Source organism: Alligator mississippiensis, chromosome 2, assembly GCF_030867095.1.
Source record: "Alligator mississippiensis isolate rAllMis1 chromosome 2, rAllMis1, whole genome shotgun sequence".
Taxonomy (NCBI): domain Eukaryota; kingdom Metazoa; phylum Chordata; order Crocodylia; family Alligatoridae; genus Alligator; species Alligator mississippiensis.
The window spans coordinates 297488375-297514762 of record NC_081825.1 but is presented as its reverse complement, the minus strand read 5'-3'; the positions used below and the strand labels follow the sequence as shown (position 1 = coordinate 297514762).

Genomic DNA, 26388 nt, shown 5'->3' with positions numbered 1-26388 from the left:
AGGACAGGCTGAGACCTGCTTACTGGCGACTTCTGTTTTTCAGCAGTGAACTCCCCGAAGCCATCCCGCTGCCCAGCAACAGGCACCGTGACAAGCGTGAATGGCTGCAATGGCAGACTACGTGCCAGATGCTGGGCTGGTGTAATTCGGCATTGCACCATGGATGTCAGTGGGACAACGCCAATTTATACCAGCACAGCATCTGCTCCTGATGCCTTGAAATGAGGCTGTTTTTATATCTGCCCCTGTACATATCACAGACTAGGCTTTTTCTGCCTGCAGGAAATACTGCAAAGGTCATTTCACTGCCTCCTGAAAGGGGTGGGCACCTTTGGCAAGTGGCAGAGAAAAAGAGTGAGAGTCATTTCGCATGTTAATTTATTCCCGGTGGCCAGTGAGGAATTATTATCTGCCTAAGTGGAAAAGCTCAGTTATTGTCTGAGCCGTACCCCGCTGTTTAGACCAGGAGAATGAATGAAATCCAGAGCTTACCGATAAATGATGCCTTTCTCGTGGAGGAACATGAGGGCCGAAATAATTTCTGCACCATAGAACTGGGCACGAGCTTCATCGAAGCGACGCGACTTCTGAATATGGAACATCAAGTCCCCACCGTTCACAAACTCCATGACAAAAAACAGCCGGTCCTTTGCACACACAAACACAACAGAGATGAACAGCGTTAATCAGATCCTCCTCTCCCAGGCAGGGAGCAATTCAAATCAAAACCCTTCTTCCCCAAACAAAAACAGAAGAAATAGCAAGAGACGTTTTAAAATCTGGTCTTTCCCAAAAAAACCCCCAAACCCCAACCCTTGTTTGGTAATGAAAGCAACCCTGGTTTGTATTTGGATTGGGACTATCAGGCCCGGAGTTACTGAAATATCCTAGAGAATTTAACAGGCAGTGAGAGGCTTTCTATAGGTGTTTTGGAGCAGTCATTAATCTGATTTTAACAGAGAATTTATATCCCTTTTATGTTACAAAACTTCAGTCTAATCTCTACTAAGCACTGCAGTTTTTTGGGGGTTGAATCTTCTTAAAACATCTGTAGCACTCTATTCATGGTCTCCCTCCTATATTCTATAGGGCTTTTACATATGGGTACATGTATATATTACGTAGTCACGGTTCTTTGGGTGAATCTGATATCTTTTATTAGGCCAACGAAATAGTTGTAGAACAATTTTTAAGCAAGCTTTCGGATTCAAAAACCCTTCGTCAGGCTAAGGAAGTTTCAACAGTTGGTGTGTGCTCTTCTACCCCTATATTATGTAGTAGCAGTAATAGCAAAAATACATGCCGCGATACTTTCAGTTCTAGGACTTCCAAAATCACCACCCAGGAAACAGATACTAGGTTTGCAAATGTAACTAGGCTGCTTTTACCAGATTGCTCACTTTAGCATTTTCAAACAGAGTTTGTAACAATGACAATAATGAAGTCGCATCTCCTGGAACCACTCCCAGAGAATTTTTACTGCCTTACAACATGGGACCCCTGTGGTTCACCAACGTGGAAACTGGCTTCAAAACCTCGACATGGCAAGACTTTCACATATTCCCGATTAATCTACAGACCCTCATTTGATGCAGAAACTGATGAAGAGAGCAAACAGTAAAAGCTTCTGATGTGTGAAGGGGCAAACTCTAAGAGCTTGTAGTTAATGAGCTGAGCTTCACTGAACAGCTGCTGTTCTCGGGGCTCTTTTTTCTTCCCTGCAAGGGTCCATCCACGCTCAGTAAGCTGTTGAGTCTGCAGATTCGGCAGCTGGGTCTCCAGCTAAGCGATCCAGATGCACAAATTCAGGTTGCGAACGTGCACAATTGGTGCAGGCTCAGCCTTTTTTGGACACACTCCAGTGTACACATGAAAAACTGGCTATGAAAATAAACCAGAGACTTGGGAAAGGCTGGCTCAAAATTCACCCTGACCATTCAACGTCAGGGTGAATTTATGTGTCATTTGCTACTTGCAAATTATGTGTCATTTGCTGAATTGCTTCACTTCTGCCATCTTCATCCCGAACTGCAGAACAGAGCAGGCCGGGAAGGTGAACAAAGGACTAGCCTAAGAAAGCCTAGTAACCTCCTGGTGCTTTCCAGCTTTGCTCTTCACCAAATCCTCGTCCTTGCCTGTGCACTTATCACCCAGAAGAGGGGTGTCCAACTTCAGAGTGGCTGGGGGCCACCCCGGGCAGGCTGCACACCCTCTGGCCTGCACAGCTCATGGGTCCCCTGCCGTCCCCCCGGCCCACCTGGCTGGGCCATGCCACACAGGGGCCCTGAACCCTGGGATCCCTGGAGCCCATAGCCACTACCATTGCCATCATGGGGATTCATCAAACAGAGGTGATGGGACCTTTTTGGCTGTCTTCAGAAGCAACAGAGCCGAGATAGCTGCACCCCTACAACCTGCAGTGTAAAAATACCGAGGGGAAGCATTTAGGTGTAGCGTTAAGGCTGTCTGAAATCCAAGGCCTCACTGGTTTGCCCTTCCCTTAACTATGGGGACATCCACGCTGCACCCCATGCAGCAGCATGGCGTGCACACTAGCTTAAGTAATGGCAGCAGCACTGGGGACTCTTTTGGGTGGCTTGTCCTCCCTGAGGCCGCTGCTACTATGCCTCCACTTAGGTTGTTATTGGTGGGTTTTGTCACACGTTACACTTAGCACGTGTTAACAGTGCTCAAAACACCAGCGCCCATGTGTGTAAGCAGTAAAACACATGCTAAGTGCCACAGCTCCATTGCTACTTAGCGTATTGTTGCAAAGTCAGTGCTTTACGCGGGGGCATCTCTAGATGGTCTGTAGTAACACGTGTTCGGTTACTGTGGGGTTGCGCCACGCAGATAACAGCTGCATGTCGGCCCTAACCTTAGGATCCTGGTAGAGACGGTTCAAGACTTTGGTGATGGCTGGGACTGATACCACACAGCCAGTCCCAACCTTGTCCAGATCGTAGGAAGCATTACCATGCAACCGCTCAAAACACTGACTTCTGGTAATGCTTACAGTGTGCTGCATAAAATATGCATCGTGCGTCCCAGGCAACACGGTGCTAAGATGGCCTGACTAAATCTAGCTGTGATCCGTCTGCCAGGGCGGCAATCATACCGGCAAGTGCAGTCTTGTGTCTTGCCAGTCATACCCAAGCTAACGTCCCTCTTCTTCCCCTTTGTCTCTCCCACTTTCTCTTTCTTCTGATCTCTGTGCACACACGCAACCAAGCTGCACTACAGCCAACCTCTCCGCCCCTGTCCTGCTTTAAAATGACACTTTCGGATACAGCCTGCAGGAAGTTCTTTACTTCACTGGCAACTTATTGGTAGGATGGTCATGTTTTCAGAAACTCAAACTGGGATGCTCCACTCCCTCCTGCTCCCACATGCTCAGCTGTCTCTGAGCTCTGGTCTGAGCTGAGCGTGCCAGAGAGCAGGGGAGGTGGAGAACCAGCAACCCCCTCTCGTGCCCTCTGGCCCTCTCTCACTGCATTTTCACTGAAAAAAAAGGCAAATCTGATCAAACCAAGGGGATGCCCAGGACAAGTGTTTAAAATGGGACTGAACTGATGGAAATGAGCTGTATGGAGGGTAGGGGTTCTTATCGGTTGGTCTGATGGGCCACCATGCAGAAGGTGGAGTGCACACCCAGCCCTCTGCAATCCAGCCATTACACCTTTCCTGACCACAACAAAAAAACCATCCAGAAACCCCCCCCTTTCGGCATATAACATCAAAACAAACCGTTCAACCACATCACCGTCACAACGGGGTTCGGTATGCATGTTTGAAGGCACTAGGGCATCTGCTTTTTCCTGAAATCCAGCTTTTAAAACAAAAATGGAAACCAATCCCTAACCATTTTAATTCATGTGTCCTGCTTCCTAAATCCCAAGCTTCTCTTCTGTGGCACCCTTATGGGACACACCTCACGTGCTTCGGGCCTGCTAGTACAGATTTTCACACTGCTGATCCTTGCTCTCGTATTGCATGCTTTGACAGGCACTGAAACCACCAATGCCAAAGTCTTCCACTTCGGAAGGAATAACCAAATGCACCAAAAGAAAACTGGGAGCGACTGGCTAGGCTGCAATACTGCAGAAAAGGACCTGGGCATTATAGTGGACCACAAGCTGAATATAAGCCAAAGAGTACTGCTGTTGCAACAAAAGCCAACAGCAGCAGGAAGGCATTAACAGGAGTTTCACATACAGGTCGGGGGAAGTGATTCTTCCACCCTTAATTCAGCATTGATGGGATTTCACTCCAGAAGTACTCTGTCCGATTTTTGGGTGCTTCACTTCAAGACAGACATGGATGGACAAACTGCAAAGACAAGAAGAGCCACATAAGTGACTCGAGGTTTTGAAAACTTCATTTACAAGGAAAAGTTGCTTATTTAGTCTGAAAAAGGAAAGCCCGAGAGGAGATTTGATAACAGCCTTCCAAAAGCGGGGTTATAAAGAGGATGGGGATCACCTGTTCTCTGGGTGCACTGGGGATTACCCATCTGAAGTCTTTGCTTCTCATTTTCTCCACCTAATTGCCCAGTTTGCGAACATTTAGCAGCCCTTTCTGCCTCCCGTGATCCCAGAGCGCTCAGCACAGATCAGAGCAGCCTCGGGCTAGCTGGGGAATAACTGCTGCTTCACATTGAGCTGTGCTTCTCAGAAACGTGTCCCTGACCTGTCATCTCTGTCCGATGCTGGCATTCAAAAGAAACAGAGAGGGCTGGAGTCAACAGGAAGCTGTGACGTTAAAGCCTGTGCAGCAACAGTAGCCACATTGGGAAATCACATTGCCTCATTTCTGGCCTGAGATCAAGCTGAACAAAGCTGCACAGCGAATGGTTACTGTAAATTAAAGAAGTCTTCTCATCAAATAAAAACAGTGAAGGCAGGTCAGAAGGGTTCATTCTGGTGCTGGCCGGGGTCCAGGCTTTACCGCCAGAGCCTTAGAGGAAGGAGAATGGGGATGTTTGCCTTCTCCCCCAGCGCGGCGTCTTGCTTATCTAGATTGCAGGAGCCAAGAGTCCTGCCCCCTCCTAGCACCACCGCCATCTCAGGTCACCCGGGTCAGAGACTGAGCAAACTCCATCCTAAAACTAATGCACAGGTTGGTCCGTTCTACAACCTCACTGCTCCCATGGTTAGAAATGTTATTCTGATGTCTAAGCAAGTGTTATCCATGCATTGATCTGTACCATGTCTATCCTTCGTATTCTTGAGCTCTTTTCCCTCTCTGTCACTGAATATTTACCCCACCCTAAATACAGACTCCAGGTGTATCCCCTCTTGGCCTGGGTTTGGCTAGGTGGGGAAACAAGCCAAACCTATAGATGAACCCTCTGTTCTGCCTATTCTAGCAGCTTTTCTCAAGAGAAAATGGGTTTCCAGGGGCCAGAGCCAGCCAGCCCAGAACAGTTTGCAGTAGCTGATTAAAACTTCTGAGGTTAGGACTGGAGGAGACTCAGGAAGGAAAATGGTTGCTGATTTTATACGCCTCTCTGGGGCACTGAAGACCCCAGGCTGGAGGGAAAAGCCCTTTGCTTGTGTGCATCATTTACAAGTGCCCAATACAGAACTGCAGGGGAGAGATCCTGGCATGTACTGGGACCTACAGACGTGCAAGACTATTACAGTGAAAGTCAGCCAGAAACTAGCAACCTCTTCCTACAACACTCTGCTTGTGCTACAAGAAAAAAACCCCACCTTTTGCTGTTCACAACCAGGATGGAAAGCCAAAGGTGCAAAAATGTGGAGAAAAATTCTTTTTTGTGGAGAACCAAAACAGAATTACTTGTCTTTTTGGTAGCCTGCCTGGAGAAGTCCTGTCAACACTGCTTTCTCCCTGCAAACTGAAAACCTCGGAGATGGGTTGCTAGAGCATATGAACCCCAGCTCTCTGCCTCCTCAACCCCAACCCAGTGAGCCAGGCTGCAGAGGTGATGGAGACCCCGGGTGCTCAGGCAGCCCCCTAGCCCCTAGCCTCCTGCGGGGAGATAGACAGGCCGAGCGCCCCAGCTTCCTGCCTTCCCTACGGACCCAGCTGCTTGGGGAGGGAGAAAGCCAGGCAGGTGGAAAACCTGGACATTAAAGCTTCATCCAGATGGGCAGTCAGAAGGCTGTCTCTTCAATTTTCCCAAAATCAAAACATTTTAGGCAAAAATAGAGATTTTCCTGGCAAAAATTTCAACTTGCAGAAAAGGGCAATGTCCATGGGAAGAAACAGGTTGCAGCTAGCTCTGCTTACAACAAAACACCACTGTAACACTGCTGTGTCCATGCACACAGTGTTCCCAAGCTGTGGGAGATCAGCACCATGCCACCGAGCTGCAGGAGGTAGCTTGTCTGGCATAGGTTTCTGGTGCAGATTCCTCAGCCTCAGTATGACGTCTTCCTACCAAGCAAATGGGTCCAAGCACCCCGATGCAGACCTGGAAGAAAACCTGCTTCAGGAAGAGGTGGCGTGCTGGAGGCAGAGGGAGGGATGTGTGAGGGCAAGGACTCGTCACACAAGCCAGCAGATGTCTTGGGCACTGGGGATAGGGGATGCAGAGCCATCCCAGGGATGCCACCATGACTTAGACCTGGGGCCTACAGGGCAGCTCAGGGCTGGAAGGGAGCAAAGGCAGTCCACGGCAGCACTCCCAAGCTGTGAATTTGGGGCAGCGTCTCTGAGAGCGTGTTCAACACGGTGTCCCCAGTGATCCCAGCTGGGGAAGGCTGTTCTCAAACACACCCTGCTCACCCTCACCCAAGCCAAACCCAGCCATGAGACAGCAGTTGTATCGAGGGTGCCCCTCTGCCACATTCACTTGTGCCAGAGACGGAGAGCTTGTGAGTAGCACCGGGGGCCACCCTGGGAGTAGGGGCTTGGAGGGCATGAGCATGAAGGGCCCTCATCTCCCTACCTGCACTGTTACCCAGATCTCTATCCCGCACGCAGCCCTATCCAGGCAAACATATTCCAGGTTAGTTCCTATGCAGACCCATGAGCTCAATTTTTCTGTTTGAAAAGCAGCTAAATATCACAAGTGAATTTACCCAAGTTTTTCCTTTGGCTTTTTTGTCACCATATAATGGAACATTTGGAAGAAACCAGCCATTTCAGCTGCAACGTGGCATGAGCCTAATCTGGCCTTTCCAGAAATTCCCCTGAACTATGAGATTCTGCAGCGTTAGCATTTCACCACATGACATTCATTACCAGACAGGCTGGGGGCCTGACCTGAAGGCTGCTAAAGTCAAAGGATTCCCTGAGAAAGCACTCAGGCATATCTCGGTTAGAAGGGCTGCAACATGGTATTTAGCAACTTGTTCTCTACCCAAAGGAAGCTCAACCTTAATCTTCACTTCCATCCGGGGGTGTTGCTTAGCTGTGGAATTTTACTAGTTCGTAAAATGGCTGTAGGAGTCGGACAGCTTGCAAAAATACATTGTAATGCCACCTCGAGAACAGTCAGGCTCCTTCCGGTCTCCTATGAGATACCGACTTTTCTTTGGTATGACACTGCTCCCCAGCCCCTCCGTGCAATGCAACCTGCTGGAGACCTTGCTGGAAACATCTGAATAAATAGCAGCTGTCTAAGTATGACACTTTTAACAAACACTGGCTTCACCCCCAATGCAGTTCTCAACCAGTCATGCCTCGATGCGCTGGGGATTGAGACTGGAAAATGCTGAATAATGGTCAGTTAGATCAATCAGGACTCATAGTAGAGATGATATCTTGTATTAGACCAACCATCTCTACTATGAGTCCTGATTGCCTTTTCCTCTAGACAACTTGGATACCTGACACTTAGATCAAGGACATTTCTTTCCCCAACTGAGTTATATGATCAATATTTGCACCCATAACTGACCGTGATTTTTGGGACCTTCTCCCCATTACTCCCATCAAACCAGTTCTGAATCCTTCGGCCCTAAGAGTTTTGAACAGTTACAGAGGGCAGGCTGCTCAAAAGGGCAGTGCTGTATTTGGCAGCAGCTCGAAGATCCCCAAAACGGGCTAGCAAAGACAAGAAGTCACCGAAACAATCCTAGAAAAAATGGTTTAACAGCTGGTGTAAATCAGCAGAGTGCTGCAGTGCTGACTACGGTGGAACTACACAAAAACTCAGGCCTGTTGAACATTTAGCCTCCTGCTTTCAACTTAAGATAACTATATTAATCAGGGCGGGGGGAAAAAATCACTGCCCTCCAACTCCAACCCTTTCATAAGATCTGTCTATGCGCATTAGTTACAGTCCTTAAGTCCAGTGCAAATGATGACAACCGCTGGCTCATGACATGACACAGCTGGCTGCTGCCCACAAGATTCGCAAATGGACTAGGAACACGCAGCAGGTATTTAAAAAAAAGCTTATTTTTGCAGCTTCATGGACATTTTAGCCACATGCTTCAGTGACTCTGTAAGCACATGCTGGTATTAATGGCATCTCGTGCCTAGAAGAAATCAAACTTCAGTAACTGCCCCAGATAGTATTTTGTTGCTCTCGGGGTACTTGGTACAGCAAAAACAGGCCTGTGCTGCTAGAAGACCAAAATATCAGAACCGCTAAGGGCTTTCTCCTCCCCCAATATTGTTTTTTTTAAAGGCCTGATGAAAAATTCATGTTTCAGAAATGACAATATAAATTGTGTACAGCAGCTGTTCTTTCCACAACAGCCAAAATTATGCACAATGGCTGTTCTCCACGACGCAAGGACGACTTCCAGGCACTTAGATGAATCTCTCTCAGAGGGCTGCCAGCAATTAATACTTTTCTGAGAAATACAAGTCAGTGACCCACAGCAAGCATGTTTTTAGTGCTTTCAGGAATGAATTACAGGAGACACGGAAACAACACCAGGAACTGTGAAGTCACCAGCTATGATACCGCTCTATTGTTTTATGCTGCTTAGAGCAGGCACAATGCAAACTGTCCTAAACAATACTGAGAAGGCATGAAAGCATTACTAACAGGATTGCTCGATCGGCGGAGAGAAAGAAATGGGTTCTTACATCTCTCTATGAAGTCCCTCCAGGGTCTCCCAGAATGCAAGCTGGAGAGTGTGTGTGTGTGTGTGTGTGTGTGTGTGTCTAGACCTCGGTTTTGCACATGTGAATTTGTAGCCAACTAACTTACCCTTTTTTTTTTTTAACCACCTCACGTAAGCTGTGGTCTTGCATGCTGAAGGAAACCGGGCACGTTTAGGATTCACATCATTTGCATCTGTGCACCAATGTGGCCTTCGAAGCACCACACCTCTTTTAAAGGATGCTAAGACTCCGTGATTAACTCGTCAAACAGTCACAAACCTCTACCCAGCACGCTCACAAAGGGATGAGCTTCATGACTTGTTTGCTCACTTTTAATTTAATTAAAAGCCAATGGGACCCAGGCACTGGGTTAAGCAATAAAGTAAGGTACAACAAGAAAAACCCCTGGGGACCTCTGCCCTCCCCACACAATGCAAATAAAATCTTCCCTTTTGATGCCACCCTTGGCAAACTGGGAAAAATGCCTGGAAGGTTGAAAAGCTCAGGCTAAACCGGGCCTTGAAGGGGACGAGTCAAGGACACAGGACTGACTCTAGACAGGCACCAAGTCTGCCCAGGTAAGCCAGGGCCTTGTATGCCTCTGAGCTGGCTGCAGTTGCCACCGTGACGCACAAGAAAGAAAGGCTCTTTGAAGATCATCAAGACCACACTATTAACAGTCACATCTCCAAGAGCAGCCAATGGATCTGTGGGCTCGAGAATACGTGCAACTCAAGCATTATGCCCCATTTCCAAAGATGCCAAGCATCTGAAGTGCCTGCAGGGGTTATGGTTGCTCAATCCCTCTGAAACTCCACTCCAACTCTTTCTAGCTGGAGAACCAAAAAACGAAGGCTCCTAAAGCCCTTGAGTACTCTTGGGAAAATGTTGGCCTTTCAGCTCCAAGGGCCGGGTCCGTGCTGACACTTTAAGACCCTAGAAACCAATGCAGAGTACCTCCTCAGCCTAAAAGCATTCCCTTTGCCTCAGTCTGGCTGAGCATCTGCTGGCTGGTTCTCATCAAAGTTTGCATAGTCAAGAGCAGTTGGCACCGAGCCACGCAGTCTTGTTAGGAAATGAGTTCTGCTGGAATCCTCCGCACGGCTCCATGTGCCGCAGGCGTCAAAGACTGTCAGGCCAGGCACGATCTTTATAATCATTGAGCCTGGCCCTCTGACCCTACCAACTATGAAACTATGAACCTATAACACAGACCAGAGAAATTCATTCAATTTTCCTTGTATTGAGCACACTAATCTGTGTTTGATGAAAAGTCAGAACGGATCTAAGGCAGCACCGGTGCTGGGGACTTAAGCAATGCATAAAGTAGTACTGCATTTAAAAAAATTGCTGTACAAAACAGATCAGAAAAGCTGGGCCAGTTAGTCACCATGGTGTTTAAAGGATGGCTGTAGCTAACAATATACCGTATTTACTCAAATACAAGAGGAGGTTTCCCCACCTCAAATCGGTAGGGGGAAAAGGGCCTCTCGTCTTACATTCACATACAACAAAACTTCATTAAATACACTGAAATACCATTAACAGGGAGCAGGGCCAGGCTGCTGGCTCCATTGGATGGTAAGTGTGGGGGAGAGGGATTGAGGCCCCCATAGGGAGGGAGCTGGGCAGGCTGGGACTGCTGCCCAGTCACGTGATGCATGGGGCCCCTGTGGGGAGCAGGACAAGGCCACGGGCAGCTCATCACGGGGGAAGCGAGGGTGGAGCTAGCTCCCCCGTATATGCACTCCCAGGGGAGTCAGGGGAAACCTGTGCCCCCCAGATCTGTGTGTGAGGCAGGGGCCAGGCTGCCTGCTGCAGGCTTGGGCTCCTGCCCTGCTGCCTTCCCCAGCCCATTGGGTGCAGCCTGGTGCTGCAGGGAATAGTGGGGCCGCACAGGAAAGCTCCTTGCCACTGCAAGCTCTGTGCTGCCCTGGTGACGCGCAGCAGCAGTGAGCGGCACAACCCCGTGCTGCCACTCCTGCTGCTGCCGCATGTGCAGGGGACACGTCACCCGAGCCCACCCCCGCCCTGCGCACAGATCTGGGGGGGCATGGGCCCCCCCTACCCCTGGGTGTGCGTGCAGAGGCAGGGAGTTGGCACCAGCCCTGCCCAAGACAGCTGCAGCAGCTACGCACTCCTGCTATGGACCTGGGTCCCTGGCCCTGTAACCCTGGCAGCTGGGGGACCCCACTGGCAGGGTTTGTGGGGGAGGGGGCAGGGGGCTGTGGGTGCGGGGGTCGAGGGACATGAACAGGGCAAGGGGGCTGTGTTAAGGAGAGTGAGGGGCCTTTCATTTTAATCACAAATTTTGGGGGGTTTATCAGAGAATTTTGATTTTTTAATCAAAGAACCTGCAATTTTTTATCTGGGAAACCCAGGACCCCTGGTCATTGGGGGGGGGGGGGTGGTGCTAACTAACAAATGGATCCTTTGTGGGAGGTACCTGGAGGACACGCACATACTGAATGGTGTTGAGCTGTGGGGTCATCAGGGCTTAAAACGCTGCTGCTTTTGCTGAGGCCCAGCCCAATGAACTATATATATGGTAAATCAGGAGCCTCTTGGCTTTGGATTAATGTCATGCCTATTTCATATTATACAGAAGTAGGTGCCAAAGTGCTGCTTAAAAGTGTGTTTTTGGAGTCCCTAAGCTAAAACTTGCACCAGTATCCTAAAAAGGTAAAATGCATCAATTCTGGATGAACCAAGTCTATGGGTGCTATATGCAAATTAGTACAGCCATGTTTAGTTCAAGGTCATTGGTTTCAGATTTGCTTCTCACTTCTATGTGCTTGGGGAGAGCAAGGTCTGACACTGGCAGGAGGGGGAAGAAGTTGGGGGAGACAGAAGACAAGGGCGCTACCTGACCCTCCCAGATTTACTTTCTCTACTGTAGCAGCAGGAGGCGGACAAATTCAAGTCAAACCTTCAATAATTAGATTCTATACCTGGAAGTTATAATAAATGTATGTTTTTCATATATAGAATTTAATAGTTTTATAATTGGGGTCATTTTATATTCAAATACACAAGGGATTAACGGCCAGGTGGAAGTGATCATACTTTACAAGGCTGCTGTGTAAGCCAGCACAGCTAGAAGGAAAGGATGGGCTCAAACTGATGCCCCTGTTACGTAATTTGGAGGAAATTCACCTTGCTCACAGGAAATGTTTATAGCATTCAGGGTGGCTTGAAGTCACTGAGATGGTGATGGCATTTGTGACACCGTTCCCAAGGGATCCCCCTCTGCCCCTTTCAGAAAAGAACGCAAAAGAACCACCCTACTTCTTAGTTCCCTTGCAATGAGTACTCTCTAGGCCTGCATCAGATTTGATCGCCTGGTGAGTGGAGGGCTGACTCGAGTGCCAGAGCTCCTCAACCCGGCCTCAGCTCTCACCTAGGGAGGGCCTGTTCCAGTCTGCCTAAACCCGGAGAGCTGGGTGGCTGCTGGATTACCAGGGTTCACTCCTCAAGTTATTTAACTCTGGAGAAAACATAAATGAAGGTCTGCCTGTGAGAAGGAAACCACAGCTAGAACCTATACAGAAAAACTCACATTTTACCTGAGCACACCCTCTAATATGAATAACAAGAAACGATCAACTAAGGTGAAGATGTGAATCTACAAGACCTGCATGCTGTCTTCCCTGCTGTCTGGCGTGACAGCTGAAATTATGTCTGCGTGATAAAGGTGCTTGCTGAAGGCTTTATGAAGATTAGACCAAGTGTTTTTCTGTCATTTGTTTAGATATTAAGCTATATGTTGTTGCTGTGAGACTAATTTAAGTTTAAGATGTAGTAAGGACTTGTATGAAGCAAGGCCTAGTAAATTTAGCAAAGCTTTGAAGTAGTAAGGCCCTGTGGCGTAGTTAAAATGAACCTTATCAAAGGAATGCAAGGCTTGTACTGCTATTGGTCAGTCTAAGGACAGCTGAAGTAAAAAGAATCTGAATGGCTGTAAGTTATCAGCATGGCTCAGAAGTTATAAATTGGCTGGCACATACGGAAATCATCCAGAAGGAAGATACAGCTCTGTGAAAGGGACTAATTAGCTGTTGACCTGGATCAGTGGGCCCGTGGATCTCAAGCAGCCCAAGGACTGAATACCAGGGTGCTTCCCGGTACCTCTCGGATAGCGCTGATCGGGGATGCCTGACTTCACTGAGCTTTGTGGAAAGAGAAACTTGTCATACATCAGGCATCAGAGGGGACTGCCGATAAGTTGCCGAAACGAATTATTATTGTCTGTCATTATCTTTCTTAGTATACTATGCGTAGCCGTGTTTTTGTTAAGTCAATAAACCTTTCTTACCTTTCTACCCTTGATCATACTCTCAATCCCGAACCCTCTGCAGGCGGCTGGGACATCTGGTTAAAACATGTGGACTAAATATGTTAGGCACGTTAGGGGACTGAACAGCTTCCCCATAAGATGCCTGCACAAGATCCTCAAAATAAAGTGAGAAGACAAAATGCCAAAGACAAAGGTGCTAGGGCACACAGGACTGACACACTTAGAGACTGTAGATCAAGAAGAGGAGGTTGTGATGGCTCAGTCTTGTCAGGAGAATGCGAGACAGTATTCCCAAGAATATTTTGTACAGTGAGATTCAAGAGAGCTCTAGAAAGTGGGGTTGTCCTTTACAGCAGTACCACGATGCGTGCAAAAATGCTTTGAGGTCATTCCACATGAATGTAGAAAGCTAGGAGGAGCGCGCAGGATCCCGTCCAATCTGGAGGGAACATCTGGTGCTGGGTGCAGCTCAACATGAAGCAGCTTTGATCCAGAGGATGGAAGCAATGCGAGAAAGAAGGAAGCAGCAAGCTATACACTTGGACTCCAATTTGAACAGTGCATGGATCTGCGAAGCTTGTAACAAGCTGTGTCACTCTCAAACTGGGCTTGTCAGCCACAAGTGGATTCATCAGGCACCCGACTAGACCTCTTATGCATACATCATGATCCAGAGGATCGACAGATGTCTAAAAAAAACCCCCAACCCTCAAATACGTTGGAAACCAACCTTTTTGGCAGGCATACCACAAATTAGCCCCGCATTCTCCCTGACTGTCATGCTGATCCTCTTCCCCTGCCCAATTGGTTGCTCTGCTTTTGGCTCCCTTCCCTGTGCTTCCTGCTTGATCTTCTGCTTTATTTTCTGCTTCCTGCCTGATGCTCCTTGCCCAATCTGCTACTGTTTTCCGCTCCCTGCCCCATCTACCACTGTGCTGCCTGCCCCCTCCCTGGTCTGCTGTGTGCCACACAGGGGTTAACAATGTCCCTTGTGGCACGCAGGCCACAGATTGGCAACCCTTGCTTTAATACATTTAGTAAGTCACCCAGGTAAAGTACAGTCCTATCTGCTTAAACACATGGGAGACTGTCACATGGCAGTCATGTGAACTTGGACAAACCAGTTCAAATACTATGGGAGCCAGCAAAGGCAGAGGTAACTTTCCCACTCTGTTTAGTCATTTTAGTGGTATGACAGGGGACAGAAGTCTATCCCCTGGCTTTTCAAAATGACACCAATTCTGTGATTAGCATTTCTGGAATTCCTGAATTCCCTTGTCTCCAACATTATGTGCTGCCATGATTTGAGAAGGGTGCACATAAAAGAAAGCCAAGCCCTGTTGCCAAGATCTTGCATCTCGTTATTTATGGAACGGCGTGTGCAAGGTTCTTTGTTTCAGCAGCACAGGCCACAGATTCACAGAACATCAATCCACAGGTAACCAGATTCACAGGCCTGCTAATGAGGACAGTGCCTGAAATAGCTTCTCTTGAGGACAGTCCAGTAAAACCATCTTCTGGTCATTTGGGGGCAGGCCTGAAGGAAGTGGAAGCAAAACTTAGCAGGGGTTAAGCGCTCCATTTAAGGCTATGTATTTGGTAGCCGTGTTGGTCTGAGACAAAAAGAAATGCAAAAATCTAAAACTCTTGGTTCAGAGATGATACCTTTTATTACACCGAGAAATTGTAAAAAATATACCTATTTCTGCGAGCTGTCAGACTCACATGCCTTTCACCAGGCTCAGGGAAAGTTAAAATTTGTTTCCTACACATGGGGACTTTTTACGATCTTTAACTTTCCTTGAGCCTGATGAACGGCATGTGAGCCTAAACATCTTTTTCTGTAAGTTTTCAGACTCACACGCCATTCATCAGACTCAGGGGAAGTTAAAGATGGTAAAAAGTTCCCATATGTAGGAAACAAATTTTAATCTTCCCTGAGCCTGATGAACGGCATGTGTGCCCAAAAACTTGCAGAAAAAGATAATTTTTTTTGCAATTTCTCCATTGGTCTAATAAAAGTTATCATCTCTGAACCAAGAGTTCGACATTTTTGCGTTTCCATTTAAGGCTGTTTACATGGGGAGGCGATCTCTTCAGTCTCTATTTGTTCTTAAGCACAAGAGTCAGGGTCAAGAATTAAACTCAACTCTCTCTACAAGAAGAATGGTTCTCAGCCTCCAAGGTCCTGGTTAGGGCAAAAGTATTTGATAAAAATACTCCAAGATGAAAACGCCAGTTGTAATAAATCACTGTCGAATCCTTCACGTACACTCTCTCTCATCCTTCCTCATACTGGGCCCACTGCTGTGGTATCCAAGGACTGGACACTATAAATCAGCACAGAAACATGAATATTCTTTAGGGATCACAAATCCTAGGAGCTAGCACCCTATGATGTCCTATATGATCACCTCCAGGCCAGCTACAGGACCAGTCAACATACTCTAGGATGGTTACCAAAGCTGGGGGATAATCTCCTACAATGTCCTATAGGAAGGATGGACAAACTGTGGCTGATGAGCTACACACAGCTCCTGAGTGGTGTGAATACGACTCTTTGAGAAAGCTGTTTAACACCAAATTAGTATTTGAGCCAGGGTGCTGTGTCTAAATCACTGACTCCAGAATCTGTTTTATGCCCTGAAGCTTTCAGCTGCATCAGCATCTTGAAGGATTAGGAAGTCTGGCCACCCTAGTTTTACAAAAAGGTTCAAACAGGAAAGGTAAGTGGATGAGCTTCACCTACAAGCGCTCATCACATAAAGATTAAAAAAAATGTGACCAGCATCAGCAATACTGGCATGAAGGCTTAGCTCTGAAGAGCAGTCATCCACATGGGGCAAAGTCTCAACAGCCACTGGAATGCACTCAATGAAAAGAAGACCAAGGCTTTTTCCCCATCTCCCAAACCCGTACGAAAGGAATTTGGAGATTAAATTTAGAAAAGCCACCCCACTTCCATCAGCCTGGGGGAGCTACAAGACGCAGGAAGTGGGCAGGGAGCCGACCACGCAGGGTTTCCCCTGTAGTTATTTCCCGACTGGACACGTGACTGACCATGACTTGGAGGACACGCTTGCCACGCCTGCCACCTAGTGGCTAGAACATGCTTTTTTACATGGTAAGAAGAATAGCTGAGGGTGAGGCAAGGCCAGTCCATGACTGGAAACTGAACTGGACCCTTCAGGAGCATTGTTACTGATAACTCAGTACCCACGCAGAAGCCCTAAATGTGGACTAGGTTCATCAGTGAACAAATCTGTTCTGAATAACAAATAATGTCATTCTAAACAAACACGGCTTTATTCATGTCACTTCACAGGAAGAAGCAAGGTGAACAGAGACGGTAATTCACCCCCACACAGGGCACTGGCACAAACCCTTACATCCCTTTAGTCCCATTCAAATTCATCTTTAAAGACCTTAGCATCCTCTGCCAAGGAATGAACTCCCCTCGCACAGAACACAATGCTAAGGGATTTTGTCCCTGCTGCAGGGAATGGACCCAACCACGCTCTCAACAGCTTAAATCCAGTGGGCTGGGATTAAAGTTGGCCAGAACTTGGCCTGAGGACCATGAATCAGGATGAGCCATGTTCATCAGAGAGGCAGAAAGTGTTGTTACACTGGATCTGCGCTCAAAGAACTAATGTTTTCAGCCACTTCTGATCCTGTTTTAGAGCTGATCTTGTTTCAGACTGGTCTGCAGACCAGATCTAGCCCATGAGGCCATGTCATCCAGCCCATGGGTCTCCTCACAGGCCCAGAAATTTGGCAGCCAGGGTGCAGCAATTAACACTGCCACGGCTCCCCAACAGGATGAATGACCGGGCCCCGTGTGCTATTATGCACCAGCATGCGGTCAGTTTGGCATGAGAAATCAGGCCAGCAGATACAACCAGGCCAGCATGTCGGATAACACGCGTGCACTGACCCCACACAACAACCCGTGGACTGGGCCCATGGACTAGCCCCCACACCATTCTTCTGGCCCATGGGGCCAGAGGTTTGAGCACCACTGCTGCAGAGGATCCATCAGCAAGGTGGATCCTCTTGCAAGATGGGACCTTCAGCCCAGAGGCTCGATTCAGCCCGATCCAACCTGTCAAGTGACTGCATCCAGCTTAGGGCACAACAGCATAAGCAGGGGTGGGTGACAGGGGACCTGGCACCGACCCAGAAGGGTCCCCTCCCCTCCCACATCCCTGCCACCTGAGCACCCCACTTGCCAGCCTGCTCTACTTTTTTTTGGACCCCCATCCCCACCACACTGTTACTGCAGCCACAGGTCCTTTCACCCTCACATCTGTTGCTTGCATCAGTTGGTGGCAACAGGAATTGATGGAAAGGAGTAAGCAGCAGTGGCAGCCAGGGTGGCTGCAGTAGGGACAGCAGCCCTCTGCACAGAGCAGGGAGGGCTCAGGTGGCAGAGGGCAGCGGGGAGTGGCAGTCGGGTTACGAGCAGCAACCCGCCTTTGGACCCAGCTGCTATATTTCAGCCCACAGCTCCTTCAAGCCTGAGACCCCTTGCTGCAGGTGCACGTGCCATGATGATATGAAAAGCAAAAGGAGGTTTCATCCAAGTCCCTGGGCTTGTACCAGGGCTGCAGCTTCAACCTTGTTTTCGTGGCCCACGTAAGCTCTATTAAAGGCTTCTCCTCCATTATGGAGCAGTAGCAGCCAGGGGCCCCACCCCAGGCTGGCTTGGTTTGAAGCTGCTGGATGCACCACTCCATAAAGAACAGAAATGCATGCATCCGAGTGCTGCCAGGATACACTCTTCCCCCAGAGGACTGTTCTTGAGGGCTAGAGTTTCTAGGGATTCACCAAAAGCCGCAAAGTAATATGATTAAAAGACAATTTTTTCGGTTTCCCTCTGAGAAGGGGGCAAGATCCCTTGGCTCTCAGTGGAAGACAGACTAATAATAGCTAGAGAGGAGCTGCCCTGCCTTGGAAGAGCTCCAGGGAAGGAAGGTGCTTGGGAACTCCACAAACAGGTTAGTTCAGCTCATTCAGGGGAGATTCACATAACATTAAAATCAAGGGAAAGCTTTCCAGGACAACAGAGTACATCTAATCAGGCCAGGCTAAAAACAGAACTGGGGACAGTCTTTACACATGCAATTTGAATGGCAATTAACTTGAATGAGCAGAAGGAGTCTTATCTCAGTGCTTCACAGGTACTTAAAGTGGAACAATGGATAAAAGCCTTTGGGGGGTGGGAGGGAAGAAACCCAATGTCTGCTTTCAGCCCTAAACGACAAAGGCTAGAAACAGACCTTGGGTTTCTCCAGGCGCAAAGCTTTTTATTCTGGGAGCCTACAGAGGTAGGAGCCCATTTTTCCAAGAGATAGCACTTCCCCCACCCCCGCAACAGGAGCTAAGTCCTGTAAATTGTATCTGCGATGGATAAATCCTGTCCTGGACCTGTCAAATCCCAGGACAATTAGATCTGGGATAAACCTGACATGATTTTTCAGCCACGGACACTGCTTCCAGGAAGGGTAGCATAGCCTGCCTTGCTGTTGCTGAGTTTTGGTGAAAAGATTCAGAATTTTGCAATGCTGATACTGGGCAGGGGGGTCTGGCTGGAACGACTGCCCTGCCCTCATTCCTGTCTGCTGCATCTCCTGTGTCTCAAAGCCTACAGCATGTTTTAAGACAGCGCATACATGGATACTTTGGTAGTGAAGGGGAAACCTCCAAAAGCATTAGAGCTGCCCATGGCGGAGGTGGTGGAGGCCAGGCTGCACATACCGGGGTTTGGAAGCAGCAGAAAAGCTGGGTGAGGAACGGGTGGTTCCTTGCCAATGACAGGATGCGTTTCTCCGTCATGGTACACTCCACGTCGTCGTCCTGCAGAATGACATCCTTCTTCAGCACTTTCACTGCATACAGGTGGCCGGTCTCCTTTCTTTTGGCGAGCATCACCTATAGCAACCAGGAGAATAAATCACACATGGGCTAAATCTGATCTTTCTCCCTATGCTGCAGCTGAAAGGACATGGTGGCCTCTTCTGTACCACCTCCAGTTAGACAAGCAGCAGCATATCTTCACAGTATGTTGGGATGTGCTATACAATCTGTGCGGCTGGCCTCTCAGGACGTACAGGGCCATTAGTGTGAACATCTACTGTGCATCCGGATGGCAGCAGCATGTGGTGTTAGAGGCAGGATAAGGCCAAACTACACCTAGGCTTGGCAAATGGAAACTTGCTAGGTTCCTGTACCAGCATGTGTGTGCGAATGTGTGCACCACACACACACACGCAGCAATGCCTTCTGCCTCACCTTGTCGCACAGTTACAGCCCGGCTTTATGGGCGGTGATGTTTTGAAAGCACCACTTACACAATGGCTTGAAGGAAAAAAAGGCATGTGCGTGCTTCACGTGAAGATTAAGACGTTGCTTCCTTTACCAGAGACGTTTTATTCCCTCAAGGAAACAAGGGATCATTTATCTGCATACAAATTTGGGGATGCTCCCTTGCAGGTAGTCATTGCTGTCTTGCCTGGGGTTGCTTGCTTTTGCTGTTAGACCCATCGTTCCAGTTTATGGCTGGTTTTTCATTCCCCACCCCACCGGAGGTGGCCTTTCTGCATACCACATGGGCAACCAACCTGATGCTCGGTGATGCTCTTCATCTGGAGACCGTACTGGCCTCCAGCCAAGCCCTTAGAGCAGAGGCCATGTGTCTCAGGGAGGCACCCCATTCCCAGAAGAGCCAGGAAGGACACTCACCTTCCCAAAGCTGCCCTTCCCCAGTACTCGGAGAAAGGTCAAATCTTTGATCCCGATCCTGCAAGTAGAACTTTGGCTCTTGCTTTTACTCTCTTTTTTACTGTCCTTTCCATGGTGCTTCAGCGTGGGCCTGGACACCAATTTCTGCGAAGAAAAGTCATTCTTAGTTTGCCTAGGAACTGTATGTCGCCTCTGAAACACCCAGTTCCCCACCTGGGTATGCATGCTCTATATAGATGCATTGCACTGGGGCCAGTGTGCAAAAGGCATTGGGTGCACCACCACTACAGGCACCACCACTACAGGCTGTGCATGAGACAAGCCCGCATCGCCCCATCCAGCCATAAAAAACACACATGAACAAGTCTTGCTCTGGGCATTTGATCTTCTTTTTTGCAATATGCCCAAATGCAAGAGGCATGCTTGCTCCCGTGCCTTTCAAAAGGGGAAAGCTCACTGAGGCAACCTGGGAGTCTCCTTCCCAAGATCACTGGGAATTTATAGGAGTGTGAATCAAAATGGCTCCCTCGTACTTCACAGTCTGAACAGTATCGTGGTATCTCGAGTCCAAAAGATCTGGGCTTAGTCACATCCACTCCTCTGTCTCCTTCCATGCTTCTAACTACCTCCGTCAAGCATCAAGTTACCTTATCCATTAGACCAGGGGTGGGCAAAATGCGGCCCGTGGGCCAAACGCGGGCCCACCAGCCCATTCTATCTGACCCACGGGGACCCTTAAAAATTTAGAAAATTAATATTTAGCTGCCCCTGACTACCTGTCATGCGGCCCTCGATGCCAAAACTCGGCAAGCGGCCCTCCGCCCGAAATAATTGCCTGCCCTTGCATTAGACCCTTTTTGGTTGCGTCTCTTTAGAATCATAGGAAAATTAAGGCTGGAAGGGACCGCAGGAGATCATCTAGTTCAGTCCGCTCCTCCAAGCAGGATGATCCCTGTCTAAACCATCCTCAGCAAGCGTTTGTCTAATCTGCTCTTAAAAACTCCCTAGGATGGGGACTTCACAACCTTTCTGGTTGTCTGGTCCAATTTCCAAAGCTTAACCACCCACACAGGAAAAAAGTATTCCTCCTAATCTCCAACCTCCATTTCCCTTGCTGCAGTCTAAGACCCTTGCTCCTTGTCCTGTCCCCTGCAGCCCTGTCACCACCCTCTTCATAACCACCCTTAAGAAACCCAAGGACGATTATCAACTCTCCATTCTGTCTTCTCCTCGCCAAACTAAATATTCCCAGTCTTTGCAACCTTTTTTTGGTAAGTCACACTTCTCAGGTTTCTAATAATTTTTTGGCGTTCTCCGCTGAACGCGTTCCAATTGGTCCTCATCTTTCTTGAAGTGCGGCACCCAAAACTGGACATGTTGCTCATCAGTGCTGAATACAGCAAAAGAATCACTTAACTTGGAAGTGATACTCGTGTTAATACAACCCAGTCTGCTACTGCCCTTTATTGCAACACGAGCATGCTCTAAGGTCCTATTCAGCTTATTGCCTTCTGTGACCAATCAATTCATTTTATTATATTGCAGATTATTTCTCCACTTTCTCAAGGTCATTCTGAACTCAAATACCACCCTCCAAAGTGTCAACATCTCTAGCCACCTTGGTGTCATCTGTAAGTCTGCTAAGTGTGCATTCAGTCCCATCCCCTGTGCGCGAGGCAGCAGTAAGGAGCACAACCCTGCACCACTGCCCCTGCCCCACACACAGATCTAGGGGACGTGGGTCACGGGAGTGTGTGCAGCAATGGGGAGCTGGCTCTACCCCCTGGATGAGCTGTCCGCGGCCCCGTCCCACTCCCCACCAGGGCCCTGTGGATGAGCATTGTGGGCCCGGGTCCCATGCCCCACACACCGCCCAGCTGGGCAGTCACCACAGCCCTGCCCAACTCCCTCCCTCCCTCCCTCCCTCCATCCCTATGGGGGCCTCACCCCCCCACCAACTTACCTGCAGGAGCTGCCAGGCTGCCTGGTGGCCATGTGCATGCACATACATAAGGCGCCCCTGGCCTGACCACCCTCCTCCCGCTCCCCTAGCCCCTTGCAGGCTGGGACTCTGCCACCCTGCAGACAGCTCATTGCAAAACTGCAAAATCCATGGGTTTCTCCCCTAAGGGAGGAAATCCACATTTTACCCTGTTTTTCCATAGGGAACAGAAAACCCAGATCCCTGCTAATAAGAATGTCACAGGAGATGGTATCAAAAGCCTTCCTAAAGTCAAGAGGCAAACAAGGTTCTTTAGGTAAATCTGATCTCTTTTATTAGACCAACTCAAATAGTTGGAAAAAACTCTTCTTTGCAAGCTTTCAGGTACAAATACCCTTTGCCAGGCTGAGGAAGTGTCTGACATTGCTCTGTGCTCTTCCTGGATGGAATAGCAAAGAAGCCAGAAGCTGGTAGGCATGCAAGAAAGCCAGTCAGTGAAAATGTAGACTGCAAAGAAGAATTTTTCCAACTATTTGAGTTGGTCTAATAGAAGAGATCAGATTTACCCACAGAACCTTGTCTGCCTATGTCCTTAGACCAGCACGGCTACAACCTACACCCTTGCTAAAGTCAAGACATCTCACATCTACTCTTCCCCCATGCACACAGCCCATCACCTTGTCATAGGAGGAGATGGGGTTAGTCAGGCTGGGAGGATTCCAGTTGTATTAACATGCATTTCTTGTGCAATAGCAAGCTCTAGTCACTGCCACGTGCTTTCTGTTTATGGTTTTACAGATGTTGGTGTGTACTTCACATACTAAAACTCTTACTCATTTCATCAGCCTGAGCCAAGTCATGCAGATTTCTGGAGCTCCACCTTGCGACTGTTTCATGGCAAAGCACAAGCTGCATCTGCTCCGTAGGAGCCTACCCGACACCGGGGCTGTGGGAATGGAAACTCCAGGCGTGCACAATGAAACAAAACCAGCTGGAACAGCTCCCAAAACCCCTAACAACAGTTAAGCTCACAACAGTCTGATAACTTAATCGGCCTTAATCATAGCCCTTGGCTCATAAGCAATTAGGAAAGCCTGTGACATACGAGGCTGCCAGTATTTTTTCTGGTTTCCCACACTTATACTGGAAAGATTATACAAGTAACAAGTTGCTAGTACCCTGGCTTTCAGGGTGGTTGCTGTATCTATGCCTGCCTCTGTGTAGCTCAGAGAATAAATGTGCTGTGGCTAAAGACACAACAATAAGACATCTGAAAGCCCTTCTAGGTCTCCTTTGGCAGGAGCCCGATACAAAGCCCAGTAGGCTCAGCAGCACCAGACTCTCAGCTAATGTAAAGGACAGCTGTAAGAACTGGAAAACTGAGATACAGCAATGGAGCAAGCTGCCGAGGAGAAGGGGCATTTCCTCTCTGCTCCTTTTTCATCCATCTTTGTTTCTTACTTCTGCCCTACGTGATGATTAAGTTGGTTTCATGCCTTTTGCTAATACGCAGGTGATAGCTTTATATGTTGAAATGTAATGCACCCAGTCATTTTTCTTTTCAAATAGATATATTTTCCTTTTTATTTTTGGACCAAATATTTAGGACTCGTAAACCTGAAGCAACCCAATGATAGGTTACCCAAGTGTCCGCTTTTATCCTCTTAAAATTTTTCCAGACCTTTTAACCCATTACATTTGTTATATGATATTTTTAACGGTTTAATAATGTGAAGGCTGCTTTAAATCCATTAATCCACTTTTCATCAGCACGGGTTGAAAGGACAGAGCTCTGAGTTCTGCCGTGGCTTTAGCTGCTGTTTTCTCCAGACCGCTACAATGAGGAATGCCACACAGCTGTTACATAGCCCTCTTCAGCTCTCTCTTGAGACACTCAGTCTTGCAGAGGTAAAGGAACTGGGACATACATGACTTGCCAAAGACCACAGAAAGAAGCAGTGGCAGAGCTGGAAAGAGACCCCAGGTCTCTGAGTTACAGCCTAATATACTGCCCCCACCACACCAGACTGCCCCCCCTGCTTCACTGACTGGGCATCCCCAAACTGTGCTGACCCACCGGATGCTGGGCCTGGGTTTGCCCTCATCTTCACCAGGGGGTGTGCTGGCGTGAAAGTCAAGCAGAGAGCCAGGCCTCCGGTTTGGCCACCCTGTCACACTGTCCAGCCAAGCTTAGAAGATGAACATCCATTCTTCAGGTGAAGCGTTGGCTCGGCTGTCGGAGAACGGCTGGCCTCTACTTCTTCCACCCGCCATCTCCCCTTCGAGCCAAAGCCTTTAATCCCTCCTGTGCCCATACACACGGCTTAGCAGCAAACACTTGCAAGAAAGAAGCAAAGTCTCACCGAATTTGGAGAAATATTTCCCGGCTGCAGCCCCATGCACGCTAAGGTTTTAGCCAGTTCTGCTGCATTCACCCCACAATTGGGTGCGACGTTTGCTTGGCATCTTATGTGCACGTTCATTTTACATACTGTGGGGAGGAAAGGGAAGGATCAGAACAACAACCAGGGAGGAAGTTTCGAGATCATCCTGCTGAAAAATGAGCTGGAATAAAGGACCTTGCTTGAGCTTGTATGCTCCTTTGGCACTGAAGCTAAAGGAAGCTTTACTATTGACCTCCAAAGAGGCAGAATGTGGACTTATATAGGGAACAAAGCTATGGCAATCAGGCAATTACATGCCAGGCTCCCCATGAGGGTGCCACATTGCCAGAGTGCCTATTTGTTTGCAGGGAAAAGATTGGTGGTTACAATGAGGACAGATTTCTTTGTAGCTGTGCCAGAGAGAGAATTAGCAACACACCTCAACAGTGCTTTACAATTAATTAGTTGTAGGTATATGCAACAGGGAAAGGTCAACATCTCTCTCTCTCTCTCACACACACGCACACAACACACAAGCCTGCGGGCCCACCCACAGAGCATTAAAGGATGTGAAGACATATAGAAACGATCATTTGCTACCTAAATGGATTGAAAACACTGATCATTAATCCAAAAGAGAATGCCCGTGGAGGCTTTGCTGTCAATCGACTGAGCAATATAAAGCCACAGCAACAAATACACATTGATGATTTTTCTCCTGTCTACTGTTTTTTAACCACCTTATCCTATAGGTCAAATAAAAGCTCGCAGGTAAATGGAAAGAGGAGTGTAGGCTGCAAAACCATTTGGGCATATTTACAACCATGCAAGTGAAAAAAAAACTGGGTTAAAAGTCCAGATTAGAATCCTTTCAAAGACTCAGACAGTGCTTTCCTATTACATTCATTAAATAACTTTCTCTAATACACACAGCCGCACCCATGGACATTCAATTTGCCACTTAGCTATAGAAAAAATTTGAGAGAACACAAAGGGAGAGAGTAAAAATTGCTCACTTTTACACTGCAGGCCTTGCCGCATTATCCCCCAGAGCAAAGACCCACAATGGTCACAGAAGGTCGGCACTTTGTAGTTGTGCACGCTGAACTTGTGGGGAATGTTGATTCCAAACCTCTGTTCCAAAACCTAAAAAGGGATCAAAAAGATAAAACTGAGTTTAAAAATTAATGGATATAAACACACCCACATTCATGCACATGTGCACACTTAAGGCATTACGATAACTCGAGAACATAAGAGATGCCATGTTGAGTTATACCACAGTCCATCTAGCCTAGTATCCTGTTGCTCCCAGTTGCAGAAAGCAGATGCTAAGGGGAAGAGTATTTATGCTGGGCCTATCCAGACTGAGTTATCCCCTTCCCTTCTTTTCCCACAGCTTCCAGCATTCAGAAGTCTTAGTTTGGAGGTTGCACCCTTAACTGAACAACTGTAGAAATACAAGTATAATAATGAAAAATGTCCAGAGAAAGGTAGTTAGCCATGTTAGTCTGAAGTCAGGCAGAAGGCAGCATCAGATGAAGTGAGCTCTTGTCCATGAAACCTGACGTATCTCTGGTTCAGTTAATCTATACAGGTGTAGAGATGACCCTGCCTTCTGAAAAAAGGTCAGCTCTAAAAATGCCACCTCCAGCTTCCACCACCCTGAAAGTTTATGAATGATGAGGCCTGGTCCCGGACTGAAATCTAATATGCAATTAGACTGATTGGTTGACTTTGTCATGCGCTTTGGGTAGAGCAAAGATGATTTGACAAAGGACAGGTTAGCTGATTCTGTATTCTTATTAAGACCAGATCACAAACCCATCAAGACATAAAAGCGCTAATGACAAATTACTGCTTGCTACAGGAACAAATGCCCGCTTGCTACTAATCGAGCAGCACTAAAAACAATTCATTTGTTTTGCAAAAACAAAAGTGTTTTTTTTTTAAACCAAATGTCTATATTGCTTTAAAAACAGCATCGAATT

At 47.9% G+C, this 26388-nt stretch overlaps 1 protein-coding gene across 1 annotated transcript in view; it reads right to left on the bottom strand.

Moving 5' to 3' along the window:
* The window catches only part of PRKCH (protein kinase C eta), a 175134-nt gene that overhangs the window by 60266 nt on the left and 88480 nt on the right, over window positions 1-26388 (bottom strand). The window contains exons 6-10 of the mRNA XM_006261626.4: window positions 25414-25543; window positions 24377-24504; window positions 20072-20215; window positions 19088-19261; window positions 493-647 (exon numbers count right to left, since the gene is read on the bottom strand). Of these exons, the coding sequence (XP_006261688.4) occupies window positions 493-647; window positions 19088-19261; window positions 20072-20215; window positions 24377-24504; window positions 25414-25543 (731 nt within the window). The remainder of the gene's footprint in view (window positions 1-492; window positions 648-19087; window positions 19262-20071; window positions 20216-24376; window positions 24505-25413; window positions 25544-26388) is intronic.